This window comes from Anolis carolinensis, chromosome 5 (genome assembly GCF_035594765.1).
Source record: "Anolis carolinensis isolate JA03-04 chromosome 5, rAnoCar3.1.pri, whole genome shotgun sequence".
Taxonomy (NCBI): Eukaryota; Metazoa; Chordata; class Lepidosauria; order Squamata; family Dactyloidae; genus Anolis; species Anolis carolinensis.
The window spans coordinates 13,793,625-13,816,861 of record NC_085845.1 but is presented as its reverse complement, the minus strand read 5'-3'; the positions used below and the strand labels follow the sequence as shown (position 1 = coordinate 13,816,861).

At 40.5% G+C, this 23,237-nt stretch overlaps 1 protein-coding gene across 1 annotated transcript in view; it reads right to left on the bottom strand.

Annotated features, from left to right (window-relative positions):
* The window catches only part of fras1 (Fraser extracellular matrix complex subunit 1), a 386,797-nt gene that overhangs the window by 181,398 nt on the left and 182,162 nt on the right, over positions 1 to 23,237 (bottom strand). The window contains exons 7-13 of the mRNA XM_062981362.1: positions 22,215 to 22,298; positions 20,286 to 20,387; positions 19,997 to 20,188; positions 14,984 to 15,073; positions 10,088 to 10,235; positions 7,832 to 7,975; positions 6,843 to 6,977 (exon numbers count right to left, since the gene is read on the bottom strand). Of these exons, the coding sequence (XP_062837432.1) occupies positions 6,843 to 6,977; positions 7,832 to 7,975; positions 10,088 to 10,235; positions 14,984 to 15,073; positions 19,997 to 20,188; positions 20,286 to 20,387; positions 22,215 to 22,298 (895 nt within the window). The remainder of the gene's footprint in view (positions 1 to 6,842; positions 6,978 to 7,831; positions 7,976 to 10,087; positions 10,236 to 14,983; positions 15,074 to 19,996; positions 20,189 to 20,285; positions 20,388 to 22,214; positions 22,299 to 23,237) is intronic.

The window sequence follows — 23,237 nt, the reverse complement described above, 5'->3', positions numbered from 1 at the left end:
GTTTTCTGGACCTCTTAACTGTAGGACCACACAATTGTACCATTTTATAGGAGGTCAAGTGTAAATGTGGATTCTGAGTCTATGAAAGAGGAGAATCTTCCTGATTCCAAGATCCTTTTATCATATTTGACCGAGAAGCAATCTCTTGGTTTCCCTTTAATCATCTTCCCCTTGAAATTCCCCAGCAAGCCTTCATCCCAAATGAGATGTCTGTGCAAACGAATTTGCTAAGGTACTTTCTTCCTTGACAGACATTTCTTTTAAGGAACTATAAATCCATTAAAAGGGGGAAATTGGAAATCTGTACAGAACATTAGCTGCACAATTAATATTCATAGCATCCATGGCTGGCAGAGGGAGCAAGTCTGGACACAGGGAAGGAACTACATGTCTCAGAATGGAGCTCCTCTTCCCAGAGGTCTTGTTGAACTTTGCCTGTCGATTCATTAAGATGTTGGTAAAGTAATAGGTTGGTTTCCTAAAAGCCTGTCAGAACAGAAAGGTTTTCACTTGCTTATAGCAATAGGAATGCCATAAAGAGATACTTCTAAAGCTTGGAAAGAACCACAGCCAAGTCTACATGAGATCTGTATCCCAACTCAACTGGGCAGTATCTTGTGCATGTTGACTCTTTCAGTGCCACACACATCTGTTTAATCCAAACTGAAAGTGGATTGGAAAGCAACATGGGAACTCCATCTTGTAGTCACAGCAGGAGAAGGAGGTGTTTTTACTTTTGCCGATGTTCACAATATTGGTTTATGTCATATGACAACTGACCACAACAGTTGCAAAGGTTTTATTAGTGACTGCCATGTATGCATATACTCACAACAGTGCTTACTCCCATGAAAGCCATTTATAATGCCCAAATCATGAAAACCCACCATTACAATACTAGTCAAAAGGGCATTGTAATGAAAGCAAGCAAAGATTCTGATTCCAAGCTTCTCATGTGACCAGAATGCAAAGAAAAATATGCTGTTCACCCTCCACCAGACCCTCATTTTATTCCAATCCCAATCCTGATTCCAAGACATACAGAGGGGGCCAGGCTGTGGCGCAGGCTGGTTAGTAGCCAGCTGCAATAAATCACTATGACCAAGAAGAGGTCATGAGTTCGAGGCCAGCCCGTGGTGGAGTGAGCACCCGACCATTAAAATAAAAAATAGCCCCGCTCGTTGTAGATCTAAGCAACCCAAAAGATAGTTGCATCTATCAAGTAGGAAATTTAGGTACCACTATGTGGGGAGGCTAATTTAACTAATTTACGACACCACAAAAATCATCCAGCAGCATTTGGAATGAGGAAGTTGGCATCACAGTGGATGATGAAGGAGCTGCTCCCCCTGTGGCCAAAATCAAGCATAACCTCAGGAAGCTGGAAGCTGGAGAAAGTTAAATTGCCTCTGTGTTTCTGTCCCTGTCTCTGTCTCTATGTTGATATGGCATTGAATGTTTGCCTTGTATGTGTACATTGTGATCTGCCCTGAATCCCCTTTGGGGTGAGAAGGGCGGAATATAAATACTGTAAATAAATACATAAATAAGAGACGGACCAGTTCTTCCCCAAGGACTATAGGCATGGAAAATATTTGCTTTCAAACTGGATTGAGATGAACATCGTTGTGTAATATATCAGGATTGAGATAATTGAAAATCCAGATTATTTACCTTTTAGATTCAGCCCACCAAGAAGGACATTTATTGTGTTCCTCATGGACAAGTCTATGAAGGTATTTTACTAGTGACGACACACGAGGCAATCTGCATGTGGTCATGCACTCCTACTCAATCCTTAACAGTCTTGCACCTATTTTAAATAGCTTTTGTAAGATGCTTTGGGTATTTTGTAAAGACAGGTATAGAACAAATGCCCTTAAGAAATACAGTGGGCACTCCTCTCTAGAATGCCTAAATTCTCAAGCATGGCTCTGTGATCAATATTGGTCTAGAAAAGTGTTTTCCATGAGAATCTCTAGGTCCTTCAGAATAGCTTTGTAGTCAACATCTGGAGGAAATTATATAGTTACACAAGATGACTTTGGCCCCTTCTATACTGCCACAAAATGCAGATAATCAAAGCAGATAATCCACATTATCTGCTTTGAACTGGATTATATGAGTCTACACTGCCATATAAGTCAGTTCAAAGCAGATAATCTAAATTTAAATGTCAGTATAGAAGGGGCCTTAAGAGATTCTTGAAGAAAACATATTATTCAAATCTGCAAATAATCAAACTTAAATAAGTTAAACCTGCAAATGTAGAGGCCCAACTGTAAAGTGAAATCAGCACAGTAATAAACTACCAAGGTGCATACATAACTAATCATAAACATGGCAACTTGTAACATCCTGTAAAGTGGAGATAAAAATGTCAACCCAGAATTTTGATCAGAGAATAATTTCTTTCTTTCTTTTTTGAACTGCCATTTTCAGAATCCTCCAGCCAGTGGCTATGCTGGATTCTGGAAATTATTGTCTCAAAAAAGAGTATTTCCAAGCTCTGATGATACAAGGTAAAATGATCTTTACTGTCTGACAGAACGTGTAGAGATGACTGTCATCTCACTGAGCTGCAATAAGAGCATTTCCAGAAGTGATTATGCAGCAAATGATAACTTTCTGTTCACACAATAACAAGGTGGAGGACTGAGAATTAATGTTACTTTGATCTGTCTCCTTTTTTGTTTGTGCCTTAAACCAAACAATACGAGGGAAGTGGATAACAATCAAGTTACAAGCAAGTTCCGAAACTCAGTGCTTTCTCTGTGGGCTTTGGGTTTTTTTTGCGGGAAAAAGGCAGTCAAGCAGAACTAAAGCAAATTGCTTGAACTCCCAGAAGAAAAAGCAGGCGAAAATTTCCCAGAAACTTTCGCCTGTCGACATGCATGAGTGCAAATATGGATGAAATGCAAGATGAGTGAGTTGCAAAACCTGTAATAAGGTGAAATGAATAGCCATCTTGGATTCCACTGAGTAGGGGTGGGGGGGGGGGCTCACCAATTTGGAGATGCCGAGATTGCTGAGCAGGAGTATATGAAACACAAGAAATGTAGACTGAGAATCATGCCTGCTGCTCAGCCACATGGAAAAGACCATCCTTTCAATATTAGCGGTTACGTGCCTTCAGGTCATGTCCAACTTGTAGCAACTCTAATGGCCAATGTATCACAGAATATTCTTGGCAAGATTTGTTCAGAGGAGTTTCTTTTTGCCTCTCTCTAAGGCTGAAAGAGTGTGACTTGTCCATGGTCAGCTAGTAAGTTTCCATGCCTGAGCAGGGATTAGACCAGACTGTTAGGAATTGTGGGAGTTGAAGTCCAAAACACCCAGAAGACCAAAGTTTGCCCATGCCTGGATTAGACCCTCTTCTCTAAAGTCAAAGGCCAACACTCAAGCTACTGCACAAGTGGTTCCTAATTCTTTCTATATACAATAATAGTAGTAGTAGTAGTAGTAGTAGTAATAATAATAATAACAACAACCACAACTTTATTTTTGTGTCCCGTCACCATCTCCCCGTGGGGATTCGGGGCAGCTTACATGGGGTCAAACCCGACAACACAGTTAAAATAGAGTAAACAAAAACATAATGCACAATTCACAGTATAAATAGGTAAAAACAGCAGTACAATATAAATCGGAATATTATAACAGTAGTTTATAATATCGATGAAGATATTTCTTACTCCGAGTCAGGTGCCAAACTGGGATTTTTCCATAGATATTTGGGCTCCATCTAACTGTTTAAAACTGCATTATATGGTTAGTGTAGCCTCATATAAGGCAGTTTTTTTTTGTTTTTTTTCGTGTCAGGAGCAACCGGAGTTGCTTCTGGAGTGAGAGAATTGGCCGTCTGCAAGGACGTTGCCCAGGGGACGCCCGGATGTTTTGATGTTTTATCATCCTTGTGGGAGGCTTCTCTCATGTCCCCGCATGGAGCTGGAGCTGATAGAGGGAGCTCATCCGCACTCTCCCCGGGTGGGATTCGAACCTGGCAGCTTTCAGGTCAGCAATCCAACCTTCAAGTTATGAGGCTTTTATCCCCTTGGCCACCGGAGGCTCCTATATATAAGGCAGTTGAACTGCATTATGGAAGTCTACATTGACCATATAATGCAGTTTCATCCTACACTATATATCTATGTAGTTGGAGCCATAGTCACTTCAACAACTATGTATTATACACGTTCAAACAAGAGATTCTATAATATAAAATTCGAATCCAAGCTTTCATGTCTCAAGGATGCAAGAATTAGATCTTATGGTTAAAGAAAAAAGAAACCTTGGAAAGAAGAATGGTGTATTTTTCAAACAAGGTAAAATTCCATGGTGAAAGATACTTCCCCTTGGAGTATGAACATGAATCTCTTTAACTAGAGAACATTTTAAAAGGGGAGGTGAAAGTCAAACTCTCTTGCCTCCACATTGCAAAATGTCTATCAGTGTTTGAATTGGGTTGTTGTGAGTTGTCCGGGCTGTATGGCCATGTTCCAGAAGAATTTTTTCCTGACATTTCACCCACACCTATGGCAGGCGTCCTCAGAGGTTGTGAGGTATATCTCACAACCTCTGAGGATGCCTGGCATAGATGTGAGTGAAACATCAGGAGCGAATACTTCTGGAACATGGCCATACAACCCGAAAGACATACAACAACCCTGTGATCCCGGCCATGAAAGCCTTCGACCAAACAGTGTTTAAATTCTTTCCCTTCTTCATATTGGTGAGTATGGTGTGGCATTGGGCCACTGGTTTGACTTTGGGCTATCTATTTCTTTTCTTCATTTAAAAAACTATTTAGCAATTCTTCTGCAATTTTCTTTTTTTAATTTATTTTATCAAGTGTTTGCATAATAAATTATTCCCAAACCACCCTACCTCACTCCAAATAGCACTCCATGATTCAAATGGCCTAGCAAATGGGAATAAGATTGCAATGTACAACATTACAAATTGGCAAAACCAAGTGTCTTGCTTTCCTTATAATACTCTACCCAGACCCGACTCGCTGTCTGTATGCCCCGCTCCTCTTACATCAGTTTCTTTGCCAAAACACATCCTAAATTCCAGGGACACCACAATCATGGAAAGACAATGAGTTATGTCTCTTCAAGCCCAAGCAATGTCCTCCGTTTGCAGGATGCATTCTAGCCGAAGAATTTATGTCTCCTTTGCAAATGGTAAACTGAATCCATGGTTGAAATGTGGCCAATCAGGGCAAATATAACTTTTGCACAAGATTGGAAAATGACTGGAGCCAAACAGAATGAATGATAGATAGATGGTGAAAGCTGGATGAGCATATGTGCACATAACACACACACACACACACTTCCTTATGGCTAATACACAAGATATATTAGCCATATGCAAGATACATTGCATTTTCCATCTCATGATTCATATATATGTATGTGTATGTATGTATGTATGTATGTATGTATATATGTATGTATGTATAGATATAAAATGTATAGATATATGTAAGTTTGCTTTACTTATACCCTATCTTTTCTCCCAGAATCAGAAGTCACTTGGTTGGTTGAATATTGGAAAAATTTACAATATATCCTTTATCTGTCATCAGATATGGACAAGTAGGGCTTAATTTGGTTGCTGGTTGATGCATTTATTATTGTTATAATGTTGTTGTTTTATTATGTTTGCATTGTGAATTGCATTTTTGTCTTTCTGCATTTGCAATTGCATTTTTATGTAATTATATTTTGCCATGTAAGCCGCCCCAAGTCCCTTCAGGGAGATGGAGGCGTGGTACAAAAATAAAGTTATATTATTATTATTATTATTATTATTATTATTATTATTATTATTTAAATGTGTCTAAGATTCTAATATATAGATGTATGTGTATGTATATGTGTGTGCGTGTGTGTATATTCATTGTGTTTCAACTGACCTGTGACAACTGTCTCCTGAGAAATTACAATTAAGATTTCTTTTGTCATAAAGTATAGTTTATTGACTTTATTACAATTTATATTCTCTTACAGGGGTGGGACTCCTATTTTGTCTCTATCTGCTGCCACTGAACATTAAGGAGGAAACCACCAGAAGGTCTCAATACTATTAGAAAGCAACACAATAAAACTCTGAGGACGCTGAGGAATAATGCAAGAAATACTGTAAAATATGTCACTCCTTAGCTCTTATGCATACCAAAGGAAATTTGAAAGTGTGGGTTGGGCCGCACAATAATTTGGCCTTAGAACAAAATCTGAATCCAGCACAATTTGTTTAAAATTATGGATACAAAGTTTCTCAAATACATGACAAACTCCTTATTGGAGTCCAACCTGGACTTTCCACAGATATATAAACCCCACTTGTCTAGTTTCCAAAAGACCTCACACCTCTGAGGATGCCTGCCATAGGTGTGGGTAAAACGTCAGGAGAGAATGCTTCTGGAACATGACTGTACAGCCCGGAAAAATCACAGCAACCCAACTCCTGATTGTTATATTCAATGGCAGCCTCATTACAGTGGTCCAAGGAATGACTAATGAAGACAAAAATCAATATAGACAGGTCTACTTTTCCTAGGATGAGGAGCTGGGCAAAAATGCTGTAAAGGCTACTTGGACCTTCAGAAGCAATGCTCTGAATTTGGTCCTTCAACCAAGATTACAAACCCAACTCTTCCAGGTTGGTTTTCAGCTGACCAGCAGAACCTTCACCTTGTCTGGATTTAGTCTTATTTTGTGTGGAGGTTATTTATATTCTAGTCAATCAAACATGGGCAGCCAATATGGCCCAGCATTACATAGCATATAGGTGCAGAGTTGGGTTCAAATATCAATAAAAATAAAAATTACCTGTACATTGTTGGGTGTCTTGGAAGAACCCTTCCCCACAAGAAGCCACACATTGGCCCTCCTTCAAAAGCAGTGAACCTTGGCATGAATCACACACAAACCCATTGTGGCAGGTGGAGCATGTTTCCTTGCAAGCTGCCAAGGGCAAAGGGGAAAAACAAACAGAGAGTGAAAGAATATCTTCTCAAATGTGAATCTACAACTGGTAGACTTTAGGACAAAATCTTCCCATTGTGGGTTATATCCATTCCTTCCTTCCTTGGTGTGACCTTCCAGCTGTTTATTGGGAATTTTAAATGAGACAGAGAAAGGAGCAAATCTGAGAAAAGTCTGTACTAGCTACCATAGCTTTGAGCAATGATTCAGCCAGTCAAGGCTGGTAATCCAAAAGTGAATACATTAATTTAGCATCAAAGCATTTTGTTTTTATATTGTTCTTAATAATATAATTTCTATTGTGAATATTTTTACATTAGTTTCCAAGGCCACTGTAGGTCCCACTCTGGAAGAAAAGTGACATACAAATGCCATAAGCCAACAAACAAATGAGTGAGTGATTGTGGCTTTTAATCCTTCCTGTTTTTAAATGCAATGAGATCTGGCTTTTTGCAAACTACCTTGGGGATCTATGTCAGGAACATATGCTTTCAAATAAATGAAAGTATGTATGGCATGGCATTTCTTACATTCCTGGATTCAAGACTCAAGTGTAGTGAGCACTTGCATTCTGAAAAAGAACCAGAATACAGGGAACTATATACGGGGTCAAACTATCTAGTCCATTATTGCCAACTCTGACTAGCAACAGATTTCTAGGATTTCAGGCAGCATTCTTTCCGAGCCTTACCAAAACAGTCTTGGTGGTCCCCCATCAAAACATCAAACAGGTCTAGTCCTCCTTAGCTTTTGAAATCAGACAATACTGGGTGTTTTCAAGGTGACATGTGGCACACTTCAACACTAGGGAGGAGGCTAGAGGCATATGTTACCTAAGCAAAAGTCGGCATCCTCATAGAATCCTGATCCACAACTGGCTACACAGCGCCCATTCTGCAGCTTTTTCGTTGCATCATGGCAGGTGTCACAGTGATCAAAAGACTGGGAGCAGGTCAAGCAATCTGCCTGGCACTGACCTGTAATGGGAAAGAGAGTGTTCTGTTTCAGCATATGGAAGCATATGTTAAAAAAATGCATGTACATATATACATATCCCTCAATGATAATAAGCAGCCAAGCCAATCATGCTCTGCATTAACAGATGTTTACACACTGTTCTCTTGAGGTTCTTCAAACAAGTTTTCAATGAGCACTAGTTCTTCTATAACACAGCTCAACAACGATAGCAACTATTCTTGGTATCTTGGTTTTTAGACCTGTTTCTGGACTTCTGTGGAACACTTGATTCAGAAAACTGCATTGGATAGATTGCATCAGCTCTGGTTTCTTAGATATGGTTGTCATGTTTTCTATGGTGAGCAGATAGTGACTGGTAGATGCTCTATGTTCTGTATTTCACAAACTAGAGCTGACAGGGAAAAAACCAGTGCCATTTTTAGAATCAGCAGGTGGCGGGGTGAGCACCCATCAATTAAAAATAAAATATATCCCCTGCTCGTTGCTGACCTAGCAACCCGAAAGATAGTTGCATCTATCAAGTAGGAAATAAGGTACCACTTATAAAAGTGGGGAGGCAAGTTTAACTAATTTACAATGTTGGAATGAGGAAGTGAGGAAGTGCTGTCAGAGTGGATGACGAAGGAGCTGCTCCCCCCTGTGGCCAGAATCGAACATCCCCTCAGGAGAAGGTTAAATTGCCTCTGCGTCTGTCTGTCTGTCTGTCTCTGTCTCGATTCGATGTGTTTATGGGCATTTAATGTTTGCCCTATATGTATATAATGTGATCTGCCCTGAGTCCCCTTCGGGGTGAGAAGGGCGGAATATAAATACTGTAAATAATAAATAAATAAATAAATAAATAAATATACACAGAAGCAGGTCTAATAATTGAGGCACCAAAATGTGTGCTGGCCAGTGAATCCATAGATATTATAAAGTAATGTTCAAAATATTTTTAAGGAAATTGTGTGTGTGTGCATGTGCCCATGTGTGTGCATTGGTTAATATTTAAATACAATACAATCTAATTCATAGTTCCTCAACTAATATGGGAAAAGACATTAAATTCTCCTTTGCGATTTGTGCTCGACATTTTGCAAGCATTCTCTTATCAAAAATGTATATTAAAACCTGCAGACATTAGGAAGAAATGCATATATAAAGGGAAATTGGGCACAAAAGGACACACTTCAAGTAAAACATGCTTTCAAAAACATATTTGTTGCTAATATGCACTTGTAAGTCAGCTGCAATTTATGGGAAATGACTCAAAGGGTTTTCTTGGCAAGATTTGTTCAGGTGCTGCCACTAGCTTCTTCTTTAGCTTAGAAAATGCCCCTCTGTGGGTTTCCATAGCTGAGTAGAGAATTGAACTCTCCACCTGGACCAATATTCAAACTATTATACTATACTGCCTTAAAGAAGATTATACAGTAGGGGAAACGACATACAAGAATGCACATAAATGCAACTAGCCAACATAAGAGACTTTTTGATTATCCTACCTCTTTTTGACTTCCCTCTGAAATGATATCATCTCTTCCATTACAAATCAAAGTAGATACCATGACAGCTAAGCAAAGTAGGGAATTCACTCTGGATTCTGCAAAGCAGCTCTCCAACATGCTGAATTCTTTTTCCAAAATAGGTTAGCATGTTGGATCAACCCTTTAAACCTCAAATGAACACCCATCCACAATCCCATTAACATCAGAACTACCAGTGGATGGACTACAAGGAGCTCTTCCACCACCTTGTTAAGCCTGCAAAAGTTGCATTCAGCATTCCTGACAACTATTAGAAGGCACTGCAGAAACCCACAATATATTGATAAAAGCCAGTTCTTGGAAATGCAATCCCAGGAAGGTAGACCGAATTGCCAGTCTGTAAGCTGGTGGAAGACTCTTTGCTCTTGTTTCTTTCTATCCAGCTATTTTTAAAAGTCTGTGCCTGTGAACAGGTACAGATTTTTGAAAATCAATATTAAAGAAGGATTTTTCCCAATGGTTTCCAAACAGAAAATACCAGTTCTATGTTAAGTTTAAAAGCACTGTGTTTCTGAGATTTTTAAAAATGTATCTTAGGAATCTAAAGGGATCAATATTTTGTTTAATATTCATGCAAAATACCTGGTTTGCACTGAGGGCAGCATTCTCCTGGCACAGCCACAGCCACGCTGCCTGAGGGACACGTTGGGCAAGACTGAGTGTAGCAAAGCACCTCGGAGTCCCGGCATTCACATTCATGGCACAGGCCATCCTTCCACTTTTCACCACTCTACAATCGAGAAAACATTCAAGGTCATCTAAGTGCTGTACCTTTTAAATGCTGTTTATGTATTATCCTTCTGTTCTGTACAATATGGTAATTACAGTTGGCTGCCACCCCTACATTTTGTTTGCTGGCCAATCTGGGGAGTTTTGTTACCAGTTTTTACTTTTATTTTTGGATTGTATGTTATGCATTTATGTTTTTCATTTGTATTATTTTATATTGTTGTATGGTTTTATTTATTATGCGTATTGTATCACGTTGGAAACTGCCCTGAGTCCCTTGAGGAGATAGGGTGGTATATAAATAAAGTAGTTGTTATTATTATTATTATTATTATTATTATTATTATTATTATTATTATTATTATTATTATTGTATCACACAGCAAACAAGATAGATATGCTGGATTTCGTTTCACAAAATCACAAGTCGAACACTTCCCAAGTGTCTAGGACTGTGTGATGTATTTTCATATGATGCGCGCAGATCCCAGTAGGGTGGCCTTTTGCAGTTGGCAGATCGTAATTTTGTCAATGTCTATTGTTTCCAAATGCCGGCTGAGATCTTTTGGTACGGCACCCAATGTGCCGATCACCACCGGGACCACCTGTACTGGTATCTGCCAGAGTCTTTGAAGTTCAATCTTGAGGTCCTGATAGTGGTCCTGAGTTTTTCCTGTTGTTTTTCGTCAATGCGACTGTCACCTGGGATGGCAACATCAATGATCCAAACCTTTTTCTTTTCCACAACTGTGATTTCTGGTGTGTTGTGTTCCAGAACTTTGTCAGTCTGGATTCAGAAGTCCCACCGTATCTTTGTGTGCTCATTTTCCAATACTTTTGCAGGTTTGTGATCCCACCAGTTCTTTACTGCAGGGAGGTGGTACTTGAGGCATAAGTTCCAATGAATCATTTGGGCCACATAGTTGTGCCTCTGTTTGTAGTCTGTCTGTGCAATTTTCTTGGAGCAGCTGAGGATATGATCAATGGTTTCGTCGGTTTCCTTGCAGAGTCTGCATTTTGGGTCATCAGCTGATTTTTCGATCTTGGCCTTAATGGCATTTGTTCTGATGGCTTGCTCCTGGGCTGCAAGGATCAGACCTTCTGTCTCCTTCTTCAGGGTCCCATTCGTGAGCCACAGCCAGGTTTTCTCGTTATCAGCTTTTCCTTATTGTTGTTGTTGTTGTTTTTGTTGTTGTTGTTGTTGTTGTTGTTGGAAGAGACCACATGGACCATCTAATCCAACACCCTGCTGTGCAAGGAAAGCACAATCCAATCACCCCCCACAGATGATCATCTAACCTCTGTTTAAAAGCCTCCAAAAAGGAGCTTCTACACTCTAAGTCCAGAATGGAGTTTAAAATTAGGAAACTGTCCCATTCCTCAAGAAAATGCTCTCTTGTGCCCAAAACTGTAAGAAAAAAGTATGAGCTGCTCTCCATACATGAACCTCTTACTGTGGAAATTATTCCCATTGCTTTCACAAACAGAGAGTTTGTGAAAAGAAGGGACAAAATCCAGCTAGCTGCAATGATAGGCATCCTGTTAGTGACACAGAATGATAGAATCACAGAGTTGGAATGATCCACAAGGCCATCCAGTTCAACACAAGTGTGCATTCAACATACATCTGCTTTTGGTCATTGTAGAGGCTGGTAGTCACTTATTCACTTTGTGACAACCAAAGACTCCTCCAGGACTGACTGTATTACTGCAACAGCCAGCTCCCCATAGCTATTCAGTGGTTGTGGGAAGAATAAAATTCATAACCAGACTTGGAATGAAGATATAACACACTAACATCCCATAGCCAGAAGCTTCTCCAGTCTTCCCCAGCTCTTCACTGAGGAAACCCAGAGTGGTGAGAAGATACATAAGCAAAGTTCTCCCCTTTTCACTATAATTGGTGCTTTGGGATCTCAGACACTGTGTGAATGCTATTTTGCTGCCCAAGCACAGGCAGATTTCAGAACTGTCCTTCTCTTGCAGGAAAACACTTCATAAGCCCTCCTTGACAAACAGCTAAATTGGCCTTGTCTTGTAGCTTTGAGAAGGAAACCGCCCGACCTGTCTCCGAATGCTTTGATGCAAGCTCAGATGTTGCAGTTCAGACAAAATTGATCTTTTCCCCTTGCTTGTATTGATTACACTGTTAGGAGCCATTCAGTTGTACAAATGCAGCAGGTAATATCATCATTCATTTGCCAGAATAAGGGTAGCCTTCCAAATTATAATAAAACAGCAAATGTCTGGGAGGAAGGGAGCCATAAAATTTATTGAATAAGGTAATCTCATTCTAATCAGGCCAGCTATCAAAAAAGCATTTCGAGGTAGTTTTGTAACATTCTGACTGTGCCTTTCTGGTGCACACCTGGCTCCTCAATTATTTTCTGTGGTTGATGTACATTGAGACTGGATCAGTACCTACTGGTTGGATTAGCAGCTCTTGGACAGGAGGCAACCTATGGACCTCATGCTCATATATTGCATATTGTTGCATGTTTGGCTATCTTGGCTCCTATACCTCATGTTGCTTGGTTTTCCTTTTATGCTGTCAGGAAACTTGACAGAAGAATATAATAGTTCTCATCTCCACATTTCAAACTTATTACCAGGAGTAGACATCTCAAACTCATCCTCTACTAATATTGCATTTTGGACAGAATCCAGACATGAGAAATTGGAGTTTGCCCATATTAAAACATATACATTTTCTGAAATTTGTAGGCAACTAAGCCCCAGTGCCGAAGTGCGTTAAAGCGCTGAGCTGCTGAACTTGCAGACTGAAAGGTCCCAGGTTCAAATCCCGGGAGCGGCGTGAGCAGCCGCTGTTAGCTCCAGCTTCTGCCAACCTAGCAGTTTGAAAACATGCCAATGTGAGTAGATCAATAGGTACCGCTCTGGCAGGAAGGTAACAGCGCTCCATGCAGTCATGCCAGCCACATGACCTACAGACAACGCCAGCTCTTCAGCTTAGAAATGGAGATGAGCACCAACCCCCAGAGTCAGACATGACTGGACTTAACGTCAGGGGAAAACCTTTACTAAGCCACATAAACCACACTTCCCATTCTCACCCCAACATGTGGAGGGTGGTGGGACGGGGCCACTGGGAATTCAAGAGAGGAGATGGGATTATTGAGAATGCTCCCAATCCCCTGTTTCATGGGAGAGAGCACCCAGGAGGAAGGGGCACCTGAACAGGACTTGCATCAGTTCTTAGTGCTCATTCATCCGGAGGAAACTAAATGGGAAAGCAAAGCTCCTGACATTTCTCACAACTCACAAAAGTAAGGCAAGCACATAATGCCAGGAGTGAATCCCTTAAGCATTCTGACAGCTGTAGTTCTAAAAAGATTTTTCTAAGCTCTACAACAGACAGATAATAATGAGTTAGCTGCCAGCATGGGAAGACACAGACTGATACAAAGACTGAAAGGTTTCTAATACATTCTAACCAATAGATCCATCTGTTGGGACATGGTGCCTACAAAGGCTTTCCATAGTGTCCTGCTAGGTGAATTGCTTCCTTCCATACAGGCTGGCTCAACAAAATTGAAACTACAGTAGAGTCTCACTTATCCAAGACTCGCTTATCCAAGATTCTGGATTACCCAAGGCATTTTTGTAGTCAATGTTTTCAATATATCATGATATTTTGGTGCTAAATTCGTAAATACAGTAATTGCAACATAACATTACTGCGTATTGAACTACTTTTTCTGTCAAATTTGTTGTATAACATGATGTTTTGGTGCTTAATTTGTAAAATCATAACCTAATTTGATGTTTAATAGGCTTTTCCTTAATCCCTCCTTATTATCCAAGATATTCGCTTATCCAAGGTTCTGCCAGCCCGTTTAGCTTGGATAAGTGAGACTCTACTGTAAAACCAAACCTCAGCCAAGTAAGTCCTTTCTTGTCTTCAATGACTGATTGGAGCATCTGTAGCAGGACTTCTTAAACCTTTTACACTTGCGGTCCCTTTCCGTCAAAGTTTTTTTTTTTTGCAATCCCAGTAATATAAGTATATAAAATGGGTATAAAAATCAAACATTTCCTGATAAAAATCAGCATTAGCAATGCTTGCTAAACAGGCTAATTTTCCTTTCTATGAAGTACAGCAATTTGTGTAAACATTGTGTAAATGTCTAGGTAGCACTCAGAAACCTTTTACTCTTACCAAAGTTTTTGTGACCCCAACATTGAGCTAAGGGAACTCCATTTGGGGTTAGGACCCATAGTTTAGGAAGCAATGTATAACAATTATTTTGTGATGAGCCATTGACCCATTTTGAACTGGCAACAGGCATCAAAATTCCTCCAAACATGTCCACAACATCGAAAACAGCACGAGAACTTTTAGCATAACCAAAAAGCAGATTCCCAAAGTTAGAGGAAATTATTAAGGTAAATAAGGGCTAGCTAAAAAGGTGACAGCTTTCACTAAGTTCAATGCAACCTATACATATATTCTTATCTATTCAATACCGTTTACTTCCAAGCAAGAGTGTGTAAAACTGCAACATGCTCTAGTTAGGCAAGAAGTCCCCGGCAACCAGATGTTCCTCTTATTTTTACCATTTCATCTCTCTCTTATTTTCAGGTCAGTGTATATGTAATTTGCTGACATTTCTGTGTTAGATTTTTACACAAGTCAGTTTAGAGAGCAGCTCCTCTCCAAGTGAATATCCTCCTCCACCTTTACCCACCCTAAAAGTTTTATACGCTCCACATTATCTAGCTACTTACATCTTTGGTATGTTCTTTGTAAACGCAGGGCCCACTTCTTGAAATGCATTCAGGACAGCACTTGCCTTCTAAATGAACCAATTCTTCATCCTGCAAAGAAAAGAACAACCATAGAAAGATTACCCAGAATTAGCATTTTTTTTCTAGATGATACTGGCAGAAGAAGATAGTGGGAAGCTAGCCTATTTTTCAATCAGAATGCAGTCTTTGGGATTATATTTCCCTTTATCATTCCTACAGCCCATTCCATCGCTCTTAGTTCTTTTCCAAAAGATATGTGTGTTTAAATACCATTGTGAAGGTAGAACTAAACCCCACAATCTACCCTTGAAGGACCGTAACTCTGAAAGTAGGCTGCTTCAAGACAAAGGGTGCTTGAATCCATTTTCATAGATGGAATCTGATTCAGGTTGTTATGAGAATCCGTTTGCTTGATTAATGTACAGTCCATATCACTTTCCCACCAGAACTTTGGGTACAATCATGTAATATTTTAAGCAACACAAAGGAAATCTAACACATGTAAAGTTGTGTGCACGTGGGTTTATACAATTCACACATACTTTTGAACTCTGGTGCATACATGGCAACTGCATTTTCTTTCTAGCCCTATTTTATGTTACGGAAATGATCCTGCAATCCATGGAAGTAGATGTGTGAGAAAACGTAATTCAGATGCAACTTCTCACTTATGGCATGGACATAAAAAAGAGCAAACAAATACCCAAGTGTCAGAGTATTGTAGCGCAGCAGCAGTAGTATGAAGTAGTATGGAGCGCAGAATGAAGCGACACTTTGAGACATCAGTAAAAGCAATATACAAAGCTTTACTGAATGAAGCAGTAAACAGCACAAACAGACTCTTGCAGACGACAAACAAACACAGGACTGCTCTGTTCTCCAACAGATCTCAAACTCAACTCAAACTCAAGACAGACTGGACTGATGCAATAGATATGCACATACTCTTGTGTCTGGATCCTCCCTAGTTCCAGCCACACACCAAGGTCATCATAGCTCGTTAGTGATTAACTCTTTACACACTATTACACACTCTGGATGATGCAATCTAACTGCAATACAAGCATGACAGAAATTACATTTAAACACTCTCATTACACAAATCTCACATTGACACCAAGTGAATTGAATGGTCAAGACTGACCATTTCGGCACAGCATGTTTCCAGAACACAATAATCCAACCTAATGCCTTCCAGATATGCTAGACTACAACCTCCATCATCCACAGACATCATGCCTGGAGATTCTGGTACAAAAATGTACATTAACTCTGGAAGTGTCTATTTAACAACTTTGTGACAATGAAAGAGCCTTTGTCCCGGTACATGCTGTTAACATTCCAGCTGTCTGCTTTTACCTAGCCAGGCATGCACAAGTACACCCTACATTTAAAAAGGAGGGACAAATATGCATGGGGCAAGGCAATCACTGCCAAATAAAAGCATCCATCTCTGCCAAGATTCCAGGCTGGGGAGTATCATTGAAGATAACTGTCTTGCTTTTCACTGCCCAGCTTACAATGAGACAGGAGGGGCAGGGCTGGAGCAACTGAAAAGAAAGTCACGTCAACAGCGTACAAAGTAGTTGGCGTCTCATGCAATTCTTGCAGTAATAATATATCCTGAAAACAAAAGAGGGGGGAAAAATACTTGCTCTATACTAACCATATCTACCAACCCCAGGACATTTTGATTATCAGTTGGATGCATCTACACTGTAAAATTAATGCAGTTTGACACCACTTTAACTACCATAGCTCAATACTATGGAATCTTTCAGGAAAAGAGAAAATGCTAATCAAATCTGCATGAAAAGGTTAAAACTGCAAATGTGGAGGGTTGATTGTACTCTGTCAGTATCAGTCATGATTTTGTTTGCTTCTTACTGATAATACATATATGTAGATGCAGATTCTATCGCAATTTAAACAGAAATTCAGTTCATTCAGTGAGTGAGATTATGGCCAGGTTGTCTGAATTCCTGTTGCATCTGGTTTTCATGTACTTGTTGCAGATAGGGAACTTTGAATACCTTACTTCCCTTATTTCTAGTTATTTTCCTTTAATGTGAATGTGGACTGCAAAGCCCTTCAACAAGGGATAACATCAGAGGACTCTTTCCCGACAATCCCGACTCTTCATATGGGGCTACTTCGTTATCAGAACCTCCTTCATTCACTCTGGCTATTCATTGCAGGAAAAAGATATATTTAAACATAGGCTTGCAAGAAATGGGAATAAAGTCATGCTTAAGAAAAGATTTAACATCCAATGTAACCCTGTTTTAAAAATCCCCCAAATGCTCGGGATATTACTTGCTCGGTGTAGCAAAAACAGCAGTAGTAGTTAGCACAAAGGATTGCAGGATCTTCGATGCTTGTCAACCAGTCATTCCCCTCCTCTGTGCAAACGAATCCTAATGATGATTATGATGATCAAGTCATAATAATACCCATTTGCCTGGGAACTTACAAACAATCTCTTGGGGTTCGATGCTTGGCAGCACATTAATCGGAACTGGCTTGCTGTGAGAGCCTAGCCGTTCATGCTCTACTTCGAGTTCCCCAACTCCCGCCTGCTAATCCTACACCTGCTTAACCCATCAGGGATTGATGCCAAGTCTGTGGCCTCATTACAGTTTAAAGAGAGTGATGTGACCAGAAAGATTAATTTTTCCCCGACCAAGGATGAAACCCACTGCGACTCGGCTTGGAGTCAGCTCCGGTTTACCGATGCAGCTGCCCTAGATACAGAGGGAGCTTCAGGAGTTGGGAGGTTTGAAAGCAGAGAGATTCTACCTGCTGCTTTTGTGCCGAAAGAATATATCTCGTGGAAAAACATAGATATCACCTCAGAGGCCAGTGAATATATCACTGGTAATAAGCAGTATTGAGTATGCTGACTAAAAATGTTTACATATAGGAAAGTGAGAGCCAGAATGACGCAGCGGCTTGAACGTTGCTTGATGACTTTGGAAACCAGGATTTGAATCTGTGCTTGGCTACAGATTGGCTATGGATAGGGGCTGCAGTGGCGCAATGGGTTAAACCATTGAACTGTTGGATCTGCTGACCTAAAGGTTGCCAGCTCGAAGCCGTGAGTTGGGGTGACATCCTACTGTTAGCCCTAGCTCCTGCCAACCAAGCAGTTCAAAAACATGCAAATGTGAGTAGATCAATAGGTACCCGCTGGAGCCTCCGGTGGCCTAGGGGATAAAACCCTCATGACTTGAAAGTTGGGTTGCTGACCTGAAGGCTGCCAGGTTCGAATCCCACCCGGGAGAGCACTGATGAGCTCCCACTATCAGCTCCAGCTCCATGTGGGGACATGAGAGAAGCCTCCCACAAGGATGGTAAAACATCAAAACATCCGGGCGTCCCCTGGGCAACGTCCTTGCAGATGGCCAATTCTCTCACTCCAGAAGCAACTCCGGTTGCTCCTGACACGGAAAAAAAAAGTTACCGCTTGGGCGGGAAGGTAATAAAGGTGCCCATGCATCCATGCCAGCAACACAACCAAGGGGTGTCTATGGACAACAGGCTCCTTGGCTTGGAAATGGAACAAGAGCACCTCCCCATGGCCAGAGTTGAGCACTGCCTCCAGAAAGCTGGAGATGAAAAGGAAGCCTTTACCTTTGTTCTGTGTATTTGTATGTCATTGTTATTTCACTGTATTAAGGCACTGAATGTTTGCCTATCTGTGTATGTTGTAATCTGCTCTGAGTCCCCTTGGGGAGATAGAGCGGAATATAAATAAAGTGTATTATTATTGTTGTTGTTGTTGTTGTTGTTGCTGCTGCTGCTGCTACTACTACTACTACTACTACTACTACAACGGAAACCCACTGCGTGATCTTTGAACACTGGACTACGACTCTGAAGAACATCGTTCGAATCCCCACTTGGCCACTGATCTTGGACACATCACACTTTCTCAGCCTCAAAGGATGGCAAAGACAAACATCTCTAAACAAATATTATCAAGAAAAAAACATTTTAAGAGCATCATAAATTGGAAATGACTTGAAAAGCACACAATAGCAGCAACAAAATTAATCCAAATTCTACATCCTAATGCTGGATTTTTTTTTAAAAAAAGATGTACATCTGCTGTGAAGGCTAATGGCTGCTATGAAATGGGGATCTGCTCCAAGTTTCAGCCCAAACTTTAAAGCTGTTATCCAAAGTATTGTACACTCCTCCCAAAATCAATTCAGCACCTTGGACAGCTCTTTTTAAAAGTTCAAACTGAAATCGTGAGTGGATTCATCACCTCAATTAACACCAGAGTCACCAGCCTTGACTACACATTTGTGAAAGGTCTCTCTTTTGGAATATTTATACTGTGTTAGTTTTCCCCACACCCATTTCTTCAGCATAACTGAGTGCTTTCTTGGACTAGAAAAGGAAATGTTGTAAGAAGATGATGCTCATATCCTAAGGTTCAGAAGCAGATGGTATTGCTATCAACCCCTCACTGCTCACATTTCAAGGAGCATCAGGACTATAGGATGCAATATTTCTCTGGATCATAAAATGTTCTTTGGTACAGGTAGGACTCTTCCTAAAATGTCTGGGCATTTCTTTTCAACGACAATCCTGTCTTCCAGTCATTCCAGTCCCAATTTTCCATGATCTAAACCACTTCTGCCGTCTCATTCCCACAATCTTGAGAACTACACACCTGGCTTTTCAAAAGATAATGCTAAAAGCCGTTCTCAGGAAACTGAATAGTTTCTGGGTCCATTCACATAAAGTTGAACAATGCTGAACAACCCTCCTCCTCCTCCTCCTCCTTCTCATCCTCCTGGTGGCATAGGAACTTATCCCTATGTTATTTCTTCCTCTGTTACCAAATTTTCTATTATGGAAATAGCAGAACACTATTTACATTGCTTTTTTGGCTATCTGGAAACTCTTAGAGAAAAGGCCACCCAGATATGTTTCAATAAATAAATATATTAAGGAGTTAAGAAAATTCAGCATACTTACCAGGGAACACCTCACTTGGACACACGCTGCTTTCAAGCAATAGACCTGGCCTCCATCACACATACAGAACTCGCAGCGTGAAGTACTCCACATCTCATTGTGATACTTGACGGTGCCATTGTGGACACAGCTCCCTTTGGAAGGTACACACTCCTCACAACATTTCCCAGGACGCCGGACTTTGTTCTCCCCCTAGGAATGCAATGATTCAGAAGTCTCAGGGAAAGAGAGATCAGCCAATTTCCAATTTCACCTAGGATTCTCCCAGGGCTCTAATATCAGGCATTACCTTTTGACATGTCAGCGGAGCACAGGTTTGCCTCAAGCACCTGGTCTCTCCTCTGTCACATGTACAAGTCGTGCAGACATCTTCCTTCCACTGGTCATCATGCTGCCCAACACAAAGAAGCATATGTTCTCATTATTTAATTCATATATGAATGGACTGTAGTCAGTTGGATTGTAGTCACATATTCCACTTGCAGTGCTGTTGCCAGGTTCTAGAAAACAGATGGCTTGGGCCACGGATAACATTTGGGTTCATGTCCTCCTGTCCTATTTGCAAGAACAAAATTAATCATCTAGTATTAAAGGAGCTGCCTGATCCCATCAAGGAACTCTATGAAGATTTAAAGATCTTTTAGCACCTTTAAAATTAGCTACAAGAGATTTGGAGCAGAAGCTTATCTGGTGAGGCACCAGGACTCCCTGCAAATCTATGACTTCCATGAGTGAAACTGATGTCAAACTGCATTCATTCTACAGCAGTGGTTCTCAACCTGTGGTTCCCTCGATGTTTTGGCTCACAACTTCCAGAAATCCCAGCCAGTTTACCAGCTGTTAGGATTTCTGGGAGTTGAAGGCCAAAACATCTGGAGACCCACAGGTTGAGAATCACTGGTCTACAGTATAGATGCTTCCCAGTCTACTTCATTGAATACATAGAATCATAGAATCATAGAATAGTAGAGTTGGAAGAGACCACATGGGCCATCCAGTCCAACCCCCTGCTAAGAAGCAGGAAATCGCATTCAAAGCACCCCCGACAGATGGCCATCCAGCCTCTGCTTAAAAGCCTCCAAAGAAGGAGCCTCCACCACGGCCCCGGGGAGAGAGTTCCACTGTCGAACAGCTCTCACAGTGAGGAAGTTCTTCCTGATGTTCAGGTGGAATCTCCTTTCCTGTAGTTTGAAGCCATTGTTCCGTGTCCTAGTCTGCAGGGCAGCAGAAAACAAGCTTGCTCCCTCCTCGCTATGACTTCCCTTCACGTATACATAGATATGATGCATTTGTCTTTGAACAGATATGCAAAAGATGTGGTGAAGGGGTTGAAAACTATTGTCGGTCCAGTTAGGGATCAAGCCAAGGTGACAGGGAAGCATATGTATAGTGAAAAATCTCCTTGGTCTGGTACATGACCTGCATTAGGATTAGAAGTGAGATGGAGTAAAATGGGCATGAGGACCTACTTGCAGCAAGGATATCAAACAGTGCTATAATGTATGTAGAGTGCTAGGAAACAATTGTTTCTGTTGAAACCACTGTCAATGGACTTTGGCATTTGGATATATGTTCGGCATTTGTTCAGTTCATGGTCAAAGGCTTCCTTCCACTTCATGTTAACATCAACAAAGTGGAAGGAAGCCTGTGACCATGAAGAGGCACATTCCGATCCCACCCTAGAGATGAAACTCTCCTGGAAATCTTGTGATATGTCTCTTCCCATCTCAATCCAGCCTCACAAGGTTGTTCCAAAGGTACCATTGAAAGTGAACAATGATTTAAATTGGTCTCTTGGGAGATGTAGTATGACAATAACTTGGAGGGTCCACGTATCCCATGCCTCTTATAATGCAATGCATGTCTTCCCAATGATATCACACTCAGCCATCACCTTCACTAGGAATGCCTGTTATTCACCTTCTCCCATCTCCCCACCCACCACTTTGCAAAATATGTTAACAGTAACGGGTCTTATCTATACTGGCTTGTGAACCAAGTTCCCTCTTGCCAGCACATTCCTTTCGGTGCCTAATCCCTTTCAATTCATTAGGCTTCCCAGGATGAGGAGGGGGAAAGCAATTAATTTAAGGACAAAAAAACACACACTACAAAAAGTTATCACTTCTGGCAAAGACCTCAAGTGCAGCAAAGGTACAGCGATGTGTCACATATCTCAGGTCAAGTTGGTTCTTGTGTGCTTTCATCAAAGGGTTACCTTATATGCTCTCCCAGATACGGAGCAAGATTTCTGAGTACATTCCGGGCAGCATTTTCCAGCTGGAACAACCACACTTTCTCCCTAAGCACCAACAGACGGGATAAACAAAGAAAGCAAATATAAGAGAGGTCGAGTATCAAGTAGTGTACTTTTTTATTTGGACAACTACTTTCAAGATCCCTCAACCAGCAGCATAACCATAATCTGTAGCCCAAAAAAGGGATTATAAAGTGGAAGAAGAAAAGAGGAGATGAGAAGGAGGAGGATTTTTGAAGATTTTGGTGGTGGTGTTTTTTGCTATGGCAGAGTCACCAAATTTGGCTGCAAATAATTCGGCACGTTTGGCATTGTCACCAAGTTTGACTTTTGTTCTTAAAGTCAGCTTTGTGTGATGGCTTGACCATTGGACTAGGATAGATGCACCTACCCACTTCATGATTTTGAGCAAGTAATATTCTTTAGGCCTAAGTAGAAGGAAAAGGCAAATCTCTTCTGAATAAATCTAAGAGTCAAGTTGGAGACACAGTAGAGGAATTTGTATATATTTTTCTTGTTTGGCATTGGATGTTTGCCATATATGTTGGAAACTGCCCTGAGTCCCTTCGGGAAGATAGGGTGGTCTACAAATATATTATTATTATTATTATTATTATTATTATTATTATTATTATTATTATTATTATTATATAACACAGCAACAACAATGTGGTACCAACCTGGGAGACACAAAATAATAATAACAACAATAAAAATAATAATAATAATAATAATAATAATAATAATAATAATAATAATACCCATAAGTTGCATTTTTCCATCCCTCCTCCCATTGTTCTATCATTCCATAATATTCACAAATAGTATTTCAATACACCTGGCATCCCATTTGAATGTATTTTTTATTTCAATACTGGAGTGTTCTTCCTGTCAGAATTATTCAGTATGTTCTTTCTTAAGTGACAATAAGAAAGTGTAAGGATCAATCCCAACCATATCGTAAGCATTAAGAATCAAGCCACC